Raw genomic sequence first — 13,108 nt, 5'->3', positions numbered from 1 at the left:
GGGCGCTTCTGGGGGGATGACGTGGTCAACAGAATGAACGGGTTACCGTCTCCGCTGTCGACAGCCTGGGGGATGACGTGGTGAACAGAATGAACGGGTTACCGTCTCCGCTGCCGACAGCCTAACATTCTTGCGGGCGTGCTCTGGAAAATATCCCTTGTGTTCTGTTTTTCGTCTCAGATTAAAAAGGTGGCCATATACTTGTGCCGTAATAACACCATTCAAACCATGGAGGAGCTTCTGTTTGAGCTACAGCAGACGGAGCCGGTGAACCCCATCGTCCAGCACTGTGACAACGCGCCCTTCTACCGCTTCACGGCCAGCAGCAAGGCCTCGGCGGCAGCCTCCGGTAGGGGACAGGCGGCTGGGTGACACCTTGTCGTGGAGCTCTGGATTTACCTTTATGTAGAGCATTGAAAGGATATGAGTGTGTGTTTGTTGCTTTCTCTTATTCCTACATATACACTCATTTAAAAGGTGGCTTAAGGATAGCCGAGACTCTTAGGGCCTTGTCTGGTTAATGAGATGATTCTGTAAGGATAACCAATAGCTGGGAGCCAGGGACTCGTATGCGCAGAGCTTCTTGCTTCAGGCTGAGCTTAGAGTGGACACTCGTCATTTAGGTATCTCATTTCTGGACCTTCCTTCTCGTATCGATGGAATTCTCTTGGCTAATATTCTCCCAGGGTTTACTAAAATGCCCCCTGACCAGTGTTATCACTTTCGATAAATTGGTCTCTCAGCATCATTTTATGAAACATATACCACCCTCCTCAAATTCCTTGATGCTATCTTCCTTTCAATTCACCTAACGCTGTAACTACCTTCAAACTTCTCTCCTCCTCTGGTCTCTTATGCCCTCTGTATGTTCACATCCTGCTGCCAGAGCAGTGTTCTTGCAAAGAAGCAGTGGCCTAGGGATCAGAAGCTCTAGGAACTTGGAAATGCTTCACTAACATTCGTTTATTAACTCCTGGACCCAGAAATGCTAAAGGAGCTAACAGCAGGGCTGGCCACTATAAATAAGCTTGTTACCTAAGCAGCCAGGAAGAAAGGGTTTCAAGAATGTTGTAGCCTCGCTTTATAAGAGAGTTGAGGAATTTGGTTTGACCATAGCAGATGTCTGGGATTCTCCATTTCAATGGGGCAGGCTTGGAAGGTTGTTTAGAATGTCTGAGATTATGCAGAAGATGTAAGGAATCTCACAAACAGATTTTACAGGAAATCCTTTCCTGGAATTACTTGAGACTTGAGCTTGACCCCAGCGCAGGTATTTCTTTCTAAGTGTTGCTCTTTAATCCCATCTACAGGAACCACCTCCAGCAGCAATACAGTGGTTGCTGGCCAGGACGGCTTCCCAGACGCTGAGGAAAGCAAGATATTGAAAGAATCTGATGAGAGGTTGGTGCACAAATTTGGTTTAACATCCAGCTTAACTTTCAGCAGTTGTCTATACAAAGCATTAGGAAAATTTGTGGGGCTTCATAAATTTCACACACACACACACACACACACACACACACACACACACACACACGCATCCTTCTTTGTTTTTTAGAAACACAGATTGACTTTCAGACTCCACTCTGTATATCCCTAAAGATAACAATTTCCTGCTGAGCAAAGCCAGAGGAGAGAAAGATTAAGAGAGATGTTGTTCTGGTGGCTGAAGCCTACTTACCCCAGGGCTTAATAAAAACCACAAGTTGTTCTGCTAGTGGGCACAGACCATCTGGAGTTAGAGGGAATTTCCACGTGAAATGTTCAAATCTGGGTCTTGAATAATTTCTTAGAGACAGAGTAGTTATCTTGGGGTGACTTCTGTGAAACATCATCATTCTTCTTTTACCTTTACTCTGTCACATCTGGGTTAACCAAGAACACTGTCTAAAAGAAGTCTCAATCCCCTTCCTGTTAGCTCTTTAATGGTAATATTTCTCTTGTTCGTATTTCTGCCTTCACGTTGTCTAGGAGCTACCCATAAATAAGCAAAATCTAGATCACCATTTCCTGCAGTTGGTTGTGAAGAGCAGAGAGACAAACCAAAAGAGATAACAGGACTGAAATTTGAAAATTAAAATGATTCTCATGGTGTTGAAAACTCCTTAGGTTGAATATTTTCTAGTGAAAAATAATGGGGAACCCTTAAGAAATTAATAACAAGGATGAGATATTCACAAATTCATACTGGAGAAAATTTAGTGGATCAAATAATGAAGATAATTCATTTAGCCTAAAAAGCCCCTAGATGCTTCATGACCATCCTCAGGATTTCATCCTGTACACGAGAATACATCAGGGGCTACAGCTGGAAGATGATCTGACATGGGGCTGGAGTTCTGAAAGTTCATTCTCTAATTTAGGCATTTATCAAATTCCTCAACATGTTGATTACTGGCTGGCTGCACTGCCTTTAGGCAGATGCTCATCCTGGGAGCTTGCCTTCAGATCAAAAGCTCTAACTCAGTAGGTCATGAATTATAGACCTTTTCCTTTACAGTTCTCTAATAGAGGCCTTTCTTTCTCAGAAACGGATAATTTTCATACTCTATGCATCAATGACAGTACAAGGTTATTAATTAACATGTTACTTTTTCATCTATATTTGCCAGTACCTTCTTCGGAAAACTCCCTCATGGTAAAAAAAAAAAAAAAAATCTCATATTTCTCTAAAGATATTTCTACTTTCTGGTGGGAGTGTAACATTCTTATCATTTAATGTGTAGTCTGAAGTTTTCATCTTAATTGTATTAAGGGTAGAAAGGTGATACATTTCCATACATTAACATCTCATTACAAAGGCCCCTTTAGGACCAGAGTTCTGAGTGTCCTGCCTAAATTTTTAGTGGTAGCCTTTAAAATGAAGAAGCCAGAGAATATCTGTACTAGGCTTTCTTGTTTATCTCTTGCTTTCTTGCTCTATCACCACATCTCTGTTGGCCATTACAAAGCCTGATGCTACCCACATTTTTACATATTTGTGCACATCTGTTATTTCACACTGACTATATCTGTTTATCTACCTATAGGTAGGTTAACTGGTCATATTTATATATATGGTCATACCTATATGAATGTTCTATCACAAAGGATACTATCATTCCACTGACCCTATATTCCACCTATGCTATTTCTCTAATATAGTCTGTCTTTTCTTTGAAGGTAGACGGTGCCCTCAGCCTAAAGTGTCCTTTTTCTCTGCAATCTACTTACCGCCTTCCTCCCTGTCATGTTGACTTATAGATACTTGCAAGCATACTTGTGTCTCAACCACTAGATTTTCATTCTTAGAAAACAGACTATGTAGCTCTTATACATATTTCTATCCTCAGTGATTACCCTACTATGCTGCACATAGTAATCATTTCTTAAAATGTTTATTCAGTATGTGAATGAAAATTGGAGAAACATCACAGCCCCAGAGGTGGATAAGCTATCCAAACACCCTCCAGCCCCCCTTTCTCCCTCCCTCTTACTAACCCCATTACACAAGACAGTTGTTTACTCTGTTCTTTACATCCTTCTAGACAAAGAGCCTACAGAGATAATCTTGGTCACAAATACCGATGACCTGGCTGCTGTGTGACACAACTCCTGGGGGTACCAGTCACCAGAATGCGTTGTTGGGCTCCAGGGGGCACCATGGAGTTGTGCAAAGAGGCAGCCCTGATGCCATGTCCTTTACAACTAGTTAATCGTTCTTAGATATAATTCAGAAATATTTAATAATACCATACCTACTGACATAAAGTTTAGGTAACTTATAGTAAAACCAGGGTAAAAGAATGAGTCAAGCTAAAAGGAAAGTAAGACAGTTATGTCAAAAGTCCTAAAGAGAACTACTAAAAGTTAATATTAACCTAACATTGAGTTCCTCAATAGTCAAAGTAAGAAAAGAAAAATAGAGCAAATTTTGTAACTTTCAGTACATCAAAAAGTAAACAAGCAAAAGCAATTCACTGGAAGCTACTCAATAAGTGTTCCTCAGCTCTAAGAAGTATTTATCATCTAGTTTTTAAAATGAAACAATAAAGTGAACACATATTTTTAATTAAAATAACAGTTCGTAAAATATGCAGAAACAAACCGTTTAAGTATTTTTAATACATCAACCATTGATAAAAGCCACGAAAGGATTGTTCATAAGGAACTAAAAGCAATAAACTTCAGCTATGTAAGTTTCTGGTGATCTGTGTTGATACAGGGGTAGAGATTAGTAACCCACAGAAAGTTGTGTAAGTATTAATTTGAGCAAAATCAGCAAGAGAAAATTTAGGGAAACACTTTGTGCTTCTCGTTTTTCTCTTAGCAGAGCTATTTTTATGATAACATTTCTAAGACATGTACCTTTATATTAAAAGACTGTTCAGTCTACTTAGTCCTTGGAATTCCTCTAGGACCTAGACCCAAAATTATTTTCTTCAACCCAGGAAAGCAAATGAACACAGCAGATTTTACTCTTGGGAATCAGTTTTTTACCTTTTCTTTTTGCCAAGTGTACACTTCCCTGCTCTGTGGTTTCAACCTTCTCCAGAATAGGGAGAATAGTCTGGAAGGGGCTTGCTCCTCCCCTTCATCTTGACCTCGTAAACGCCTCCTAGCAATCCTTTAGATCTATCTCAAAAGGAAAAGAGAAGAATTGACATCTTTTCTATAATTCTTCCCTGCCTGGCCTTCCCGAGCACGATTGTAAAACCGACGTATATCACAATTCTTGAATAGCTAGGAAGGCTGCAAAGCTCTCTGTCCTGTGGAAATCTCCAGATGTGGAATTCTTTCATCACCCTGTTTTGATTCCCTGTTGAGTGATGTCTGGGCTCTGCATATGCTGTTTATATCTTTGCACTTATCAGCATAAATATGATTGTAGAACTTCTTCAGAAGGTAATAGGTTTGTCACTTTTCCAATTTCATAAGTACCAGTTAGACAATTACGTGGCCTGATTTATATGAAACTAAGCAGATGTCCTCTATCTTCTGTTTTATGGATTCACAAATTAATAGCCCAAAAGATAAGAGAATGAAGAATGTTTGAAATACAAAGTTACTGGGAGAAAGGTGGCTCGTCAGGACCAAAAAAAAAAAAAAAGCTGCTGCAAATATCTACAGAGTGAATAAAACCAAAGGCTTTATACTCAATACCTTTCTATATTCAGAAAATTCAAATCATCATTGCAGTGTTCTGAGGTTATACCCTGGGACGAGGTAGCATCTTAATGGTACATCCAGTACATTTTCCTGAAATATCACTGTTTCTCCATACATTGATGAGGACAGCTATAGCCGTGTATTTTCTAGTGTTCCAGAGGGAAATAGAGTGTTGATCTGCTATCAGTTAGGAGGGAACACCCAGTCAATAATGTAGACAAAACCCACTTTGTATCATTTTATGTAAAGTAAATATAGACGTACCGTTTCACCCACACTTCCCCTCATCCACACCCTTGCCTGACCTTATAGCTCTTTAGATGGTAAAAATGCTATTGATTTGTAAGTCTTTGGTACCCTAAAAAGGCATTCTAGAAATTCAAGGTAGAGGTATAATAATTAATACCTTATAGTTGGATGGCGACTTGGAGTTTTGGAAATTCTCACATCATTTCTTTTGATTCCCACAGCAGTCCCAACAAAAGGTTGGGTGAAATAAATGGTGAGGTGTTATTATTATTCCTTTTTGGCAGGTGTGGAAACAGGGTCCCCAAGGAGGTAAAGGACTTGCCCAGGGTCACCAAGCTAGTGAGCGAGAGCTCAGCCTGAGCTCGCGTCCCCCCCCTTCTTGGAGGCAACACGGCAATAAAAGCATCCCTGTACTGCCACCTTCCTCGGCCTGACACTGGATGAGTTGCTTAGCCTCACTCGGCCTGTTTCCTCCTTTGCAAAGTAAATGATGCTTATCTCAAAGTTGAGTGAGTGAGATTAAATGAGTTAATGTATGTGAAGTTATTATACTTCAACCTTTTTTTCTCTTTTTTTTTTGATTACTTCGTAAGCCACAAGAGAGACCAGACAGAAAGAGTCCCTCTGGTTATATCATGCCTCAACTAGTACCTTTTCCTAAAAACACTTTAAGGAAAACTTTAAAGCTGGTTAAGTCCAAAATTTGTTATGAAACTATTTTTGTTTCCAACTATTTCCAATTCTGTCTCCTTTCACTTATTCAATCATTCAGCAATTATTTCTTGACCACCTCCCATATGCCAGGTTACCATGTGAGTAAAGGATTCATGTTATTCAGTATCATGCCCATTTTATTTCCAAACAAATGATATAATTTTCTAGTTTAATTCAAATATTAGTCTTAAAATGTTTATTTTCAAGGTTTGAACTTGTGCTCCTGAGCAAGAGTGACCACTGGCCCTCTCGAGGACAAAAGGAGTGTTTGGTGTACACTTTTTTCTTTTTTTTTTTTTTTTTTTGCGGTACGCGGGCCTCTCACTGCTGTGGCCTCTCCCGTTGCGGAGCACAGGCTCCGGACGCGCAGGCTCAGCGGCCATGGCTCACGGGCCCAGCCGCTCCGCGGCATGTGGGATCTTCCTAGACCGGGGCACGAACCCGTGTCCCCTGCATTGGCAGGCGGACTCTCAACCACTGCGCCACCACTTTTTACAGTATTCTTTTAGGAAAAGGATCATGAGAACTAGCTGCCCCAAAATAGTATGTTTTTCTGTGTCACAGCACAAACCCACGTCAGTATCTCACGACGGTTCTTGTATTTGAAGGTTCAGTAACGTCATTAGAGCCCATACCCGTCTGGAGTCGAGATACAGCAATAGCTCTGGAGGATCGTACGACGAGGATAAAAGTAAGTACCAACAGGCTGGGGTGGGGGGGTGATCAGATGGAAGGCAAAGGGTTGGAGAATAAAAAATGAGTATTTTGATTATTCTTGTTCTAACCACTAAAAAGGGGCCCATAAGTATTAAGTAACCACTTAATCCAACTATGTAGATGGGCAAGTCAACCTCTTAAAGGTAAAAAGAAGCCAAGCAGTGCATGAATCAAAGCTGTTAAAACTTCAAGCTACTACCTAAAGCCATATTTTTGTATTCTTGGCCCTTTTCCTTGGTAATGCAGTTGGGGAAAGGCTAGTAAGAAATGGTCTCATGAGAAAACAAAGGTTTCCATTCAATTTATTGACCTGTCTTGGGAGTGGATTTAACCTTTAAGCTTTGTGAGTCAGCTCACCCAGGATAGATTTGTTTTCACATTGAATATCTCAACGGCACAGTCTCAGTGGCCAAGTGAAAACCTTGCCAGACTGGGAGATAAAATTATCACAGAAATTTCATTGTACCTTGGGACGTTGGAGAAACCAAAAAGGTTAATGCATTCATTAATTTTGTTTAAGCCCTGGACAGGTTGTGTAGAGACTCAGAAGGTGATGGGTATTACTTGTTCACAAGTTACAGAAATTCTGGAACCAAAGAACACTCCCAGTGACATTTAGGTATGCTAAGGAAATCGGTAAACTATCTGGTAGAACTTATTTGTCTATTTTGGTGGAAATCGTAATATGATATCTCATGAGTTAGGTTCATTTTGTAAGTCAGTGCATTGGGCCTTTGTAGTGGTTGTTTTGAGTTGTTTTGTTCTTATGGGAAATGTGCAGAGTGGGGTAAGAGCTTAGCAGTTCTAATGACACCACATTTCAGTTGCCCTTACTTTACTCCTTAATGCAGATATAGATAGGCAATTCTCCACCATTCAAAATACCAATTGGAGGAATGTCTAAAATCCATCTATATTGCCATACTTGGGTTAAGTTTTAACTATGTCCCTATAAAACCTTTTTCTAGAAAGGTCAGTATGAGATTAGGGGGGGAAAAACAAAAAAGCTCTTTGCATTTTCCCTCCTTTCTGTGCCCCATCAAGGGGCTTTGCCATCCAGACACCAAACAGTTGAATCTAGGCAGGACCAGACTTTATAGATGAGGAGAGCAGTACCTGAGGAATGGAGTTGTTGGTTCAAGAAAAGTCATTGCTGTGCAATATTTGGTAACACAGAATTTGAGGACAGAAAAACTGAATCATGAAAAAGTTAGGCAGTCAAATCCTGACTCCCCCAGAACGTGACAGGCGAGATATAACAAAGCAAAGCACTCTGTGACTGTGGATTTTACATTAGGAAGATTGTTGCACTTTGGCCAGTTGACTCCTTCAAAGTATATCTCTTTGTTCTGGGTTTAGGACCAAGAATTTGGTAGAAAATGCTGTAACAAAGTAACAATCATTTTGAAAATACATCTTCAGAGCCCTCTGGTATTAAAACTTCATATTCCTTACATATTTTAAAATAGTGAATTTCAGGGGATAATTATAACAAAATAAGGTAATAGTTGTGTCATTATATAAACTCAGATCACTGACTTTAGGGACAAAAAGAAAAAGTAATAGAAGTATTTATAAAGGGAAAGAAAGACTACTGTGAATGCAGATAAGGTATAAAGAGTAGTCTAGTATTATCATTATGGCCTCTGTTTTACCCAGAAATGTTTATAAATTTGTCATACCAGCATAAACAGCATTTTAATGGGAAATTTTGGGTACAGAACTTGAATTTAATTGAGTCAGGTGTCAGTAATATTCTTTACAAGGTTACTAATATTAGTGAGGGAAATTGGAGTTCACAGAAAAGTAGTTTGGGTGCTGAGAGCTCAAATCTTCAATTCCTCATTGAAAGAGAAAATGGAATCAAGCTTCTCAAACAGATCCTCATAACAGAAAGTACATAAACTATATGCTAAGATCCTTTCCCAGGCATTCAAGTACTAGAACTTGACCTTGGCTGTCTTGGATGAAGCAGTGTGTCTAATAAGGGACGAATACCCTCAGGACTTGGGTAACTGGGTCCTCCCAGATGCATGTTTGGTTCCAGCTACCCAGTGATGGATAGAGTATGCCACAAGAGAAGCAAAAGGTAGCAGGCTCAATTCCAAAACCTTATGGCCAGGCGTCTGGTATATGTTAAGGGCAGTCATTTCCTCCCTGAATCCCTGAGGGTATCAGCAAGGGTAAGAAGAGTGAGAAGGGATCAGGAGAGACCTCGTGGCCCAGGGCTTCATGGTCTGGGTTATCCAAAAATCAAGGTGATGTGTACCTCCTAAGTGTATTTTTTATTAAAAAACCGTACCACCTTGAGTAAAATGGACAAGCAAACTGATTTAAACCCGGTCTATAAAGCAGTTTTCTACCAACGTTATGTAAGCTTTTTTTTTTTCAGAACTACTTAACATATCTGGATTATTTTCCAAGGCCATATGCTAATGTCTGTAACCCCACAATAAGGACACAACTAGTTAAGTTGGATAGCAGCTGAGTCCTAGCAGTTTAGGCCTAACTGTAGAAAATCAGTTTTAGGTCAGCTTAATCCCTCGCAGCACATTTTTGCTGACTGGATATATATCTGAGAACATCAGAAACGAAAAATAGCATGTCCTTTCCTAACAGAAGTCTCACAAGTTTTTTTTTTTTTTTTTTAATTCTTCAGTGTTCTCCCAGTTTTGCTCCCCTTTCTAGTTTTGTAGAGTAACTGATTATTTAGAAGTGCATTTTGCAACTAACTCACCTTGGACAGTTATTCAAGAAGGTAGTTTGCTGAAGGTGATGCACCCTGTAGGTAGTTTACCGAGTGGACTAAGCTGAGTGACTATTATACCTGCTTAAAATGTTTTCTGGGCTAAAAATGTGGCCAAGCACATTTCATGGCATAGAGTGACAGGTTTCTAGTTGCTCATTTGCTTGTGTGTTAGAAAGAGTCAAGAGTCACTTTCTGAGGTGACTCTTGGTCTTAACCCCTGGAGACTCCCTCAGCTCACACCCCAGGAGAAGTGGGCTGTGCTTGGTTCTAGTCCCTGTGTGGGTTTGGAGCCTCAGTTTTCGCCATAGGAAGGCATCCCCTCCATCAGCTCTGCTAACTGTTAAGACCAGCGTCCTGCATTGGACCAGTAGCATTGAATCAGCTACCTCTCACTGCCTTCAAAAGTGCAACCAAGGGCTTCCCTGGTGGCACAGTGGTTGAGAGTCCGCCTGCCGATGTGGGGGACACGGGTTCGTGCCCCGGTCCGGGAGGATCCCACATGCCGCAGAGCGGCTGGGCCCGTGAGCCATGGCTGCTGAGCCTGTGCGTCCGGAGCCTGTGCTCTGCAACGGGAGAGGCCACAGCAGTGAGAGGCCCACGTACTGCAAAACAAACAAACAAACAAAACTGTATTTTGGAGAAACTGCCTAACGATGTTATAAAAACGTCCTTCCTCTTCATACACTAAAGTCTATCCCAGGATTAAGCAGCTTGTCTGAAGCCATATGCATTGATCATATCACGTGGCCCCAAGTGCAGAGGCTTGTCTTGAATGCCACTGGCCTGGGTTGAGAGCGTTTTAAAAAATAACTCCATGAGATCTGTTGCTCTGCTTACTTGAAAAATATTTTGTTGAGGAAGTTCATTAATTCATTCAAAATATATATGTACTGATCTCCTGCGACGTGCCAGATACTGCTCTGTGTACTAGGAACAAAACAGAGAAAGTCCCGCTCTCAGGGAGCTTGTGTTAGAGGCAGAGGAGGGGGAAGCCGTCAGCGCTGGGGAATCGGTGCCGCAGGGGAACTAAAGCAGAGAGGGAGAGAAAGTGATTGGGGATGGGGTGGATTTTAAATGCAGTGGTCACAGAAATCCTCTGCGATAAAGTGGTACTTGGGCAGAGACTTGCATGAAGTAAAGGAGTGAGCCACGCGGCCATCTGGGGAAGAACCCTGCAGCTGTGCGGTGGACGGTAGGTGGACGGCGCCTGGCACGGTCACAGAACAGCAGAAGAGCCAGGGTGGCTGGCGGGCAGTGAGCAAAGGGGACAGCAGAAGGAGATAAGCCGAGAAACAGGAGAAAGATCTTGTCAGGCCTTAAAGGCCCTGATGGGGCTGCTGGATTTCGTTTTGAGTGTTAAGGGGAACTACTGGCCAGTGGTAAGCAGAGGAAGGGACTCTGAATGAACTTCTGTTTTAAAAGGATGACTCTGCCTGCTCTGCAGAGAACAGACTGTAGAGGGGCAAGGAGGGAAGCAGGGAGAGACGGGGGGAGCTTAGCCTAGGATAGTAGTGATGGAGGTGGTCGTATCCTAGATTTGTGATGAGGTAGAGCTCACTGAATAATGTGGATGGTAACAAATTACTTAACCTTAGCGTCCCCTTGATAAAATAGGGATAATAGGTACCCATCATTGGGTTATTAATATGTGAGATGCATAGACCAGTGCCTGGCATAAAGTAAGCATTCACTATGCTAGTTCAGATGTTGTTATTTTAATTATTACTGTCACCACCATCATGATCATCATGATTAGAAGTTGGATATGAGATGTAAGGGAGAAGTCAGGGAGGACTCCAAGGCTCCTGTCCTGAGCGAACTGGAAATAAGGAATCGCACTTTACTGAGATGGAGGAGATCAGAGAAAGAGCGAGTTGTCACAGTGATGGGAACTCACGTGATTTCATGTTTCTCTTTTTGTGTATCTATATTTTCATATTTTTAATCACTCTATAATGAATCACCATAAATTAGATATCCAAGAAACAAAGAAATGAAAGAAACGTAATCAAGTAATTCCAACCCATTTGATCATATAATTTCATGCTCACCAAATGGAATGGTTAGAAAGTTATTTTTACAAGCATGAATTTGTAAGTTTCTAAAAAGTCAAGTAGGGAAAATAAAAACCTCCTCTGCCTGAAACTAAAGCACGCTTGTGTTTCTCACTCTGTAGATGACCCAATTTCTCCCTATACTGGCTGGCTGTTGACTATTACGGAGACCAAACAGCCGCAGCCCTTACCCATGCCTTGTACTGGAGGGTGCTGGGCCCCCCTGGTGGACTACCTTCCAGAGACCATCACTCCCCGGGGACCACTCCACAGGTGAGTAGCATGTACAGGTAGAAGGAAATGATCACTTAACTTTGAACGGACTTTTCTTCCTGTGAAAAGAGGGAAAGGGATTCCAGGTCCCATCAAATGAAATGACCTTTGAAATCAGAGGGAACATGCTAACCTGATCTGCAGCTACCAGCGTATTGGCAGAGTCTGGTCAGCCATTAACCAGGGTGCAAAGCTGCCTTGTAGCCCCCTGAATTTTTCCGTGATGTCACCTTGGTATGGGTATTCATTCTGTTATGCTTTTTAGATTGTGAGCAGCTTGAAGAGAGAGCCCTTGTCTTCTGTTTCTCTTCATTCCTCAGCTCTTATTGCCTAGTAACTAGTAGAATCCCCATTATGTGAATTAGCTCAGCTGAAGTTTCTTCTCCTCGTAGAGCTCTGTGCTGTGTCAGAAGTGAAACTCCATTTCCCTGGAATAAGGGCCTTACATAATTCTTCAACAAGGTTTACAAGTTGGATGTAATTGTGACCTAATGATCTATCAGTGTATTTTCATCCTCTTCCGAAGTTGCATTAATTTCATCATTTCATTGATTAGGTGCAATATTGCTGTCATTTTTATGACTGAGATGGTGGTGGATCACAGTGTAAGAGAAGATTGGGCTCTTCATCTCCCATTGCTACTCCATGCTGTCTTCTTAGGTAAGACTGGAACCGAGAGGAATTCTAGCCAATAGGGTCCAAAACCTACAGAAGTCACCCACAGAGCTTTCCTTTTACATGGACATCCTGCTTTTCCTCATTTCCAAAATATCTAGTCTCTTCCGTTTTTCACTGTCTTTCTGTGACATCTCTAAAATTCTAGCTGATCAGTCATTGTTTAAAATTGTACTATCACTACAGTGTAGAGTGGTACCTTGCCAGTGCCATTTCTATAAAGATATCCAAAACAAGTTGGGCCTCTTTGTGGGTCTTTGGTTCGACGTGATAAATTTTAAGCCATGAGACACAGTCGGTGCACAGAGAGAAAGAATGTAGAGCATGGTGGGCCAAGCACTGAGATTTTAAAATACTCAAGAGCAAAAAAATGGGAAGAGGAACCAGCCAGCCAGGGAGACTCAAAAGTTCAGTTAGAGAGAGAGAGAGAAAATTAGAATCTTGCAGTAACAGGGAAATCCAGGGGAGAGAACATCTCAGGAAAGAGGAATGCTAAGCATGTCAGATGCTATGGAGAGGTCAAGAAAAG

At 41.5% G+C, this 13,108-nt stretch overlaps 1 protein-coding gene across 2 annotated transcripts in view; it reads left to right on the top strand.

Moving 5' to 3' along the window:
* The window catches only part of FRY (FRY microtubule binding protein), a gene marked incomplete at its 5' end in the record, with an annotated part of 329,102 nt that overhangs the window by 251,016 nt on the left and 64,978 nt on the right, over positions 1 to 13,108 (top strand). For both annotated transcript variants that reach the window (XM_082675865.1, XM_082675864.1), the window contains 5 exons: positions 181 to 349; positions 1,311 to 1,401; positions 6,720 to 6,802; positions 11,754 to 11,904; positions 12,461 to 12,564. In XM_082675865.1, the coding sequence (XP_082531991.1) occupies positions 181 to 349; positions 1,311 to 1,401; positions 6,720 to 6,802; positions 11,754 to 11,904; positions 12,461 to 12,564 (598 nt within the window). The remainder of the gene's footprint in view (positions 1 to 180; positions 350 to 1,310; positions 1,402 to 6,719; positions 6,803 to 11,753; positions 11,905 to 12,460; positions 12,565 to 13,108) is intronic.

The sequence above is a fragment of the Grampus griseus genome, assembly GCF_964374135.1.
Source record: "Grampus griseus genome assembly, chromosome: 18".
Taxonomy (NCBI): Eukaryota; Metazoa; Chordata; class Mammalia; order Artiodactyla; family Delphinidae; genus Grampus; species Grampus griseus.
Note: the sequence above shows the minus strand (reverse complement) of the source record. Positions and strands in the feature narration are given on the sequence as shown.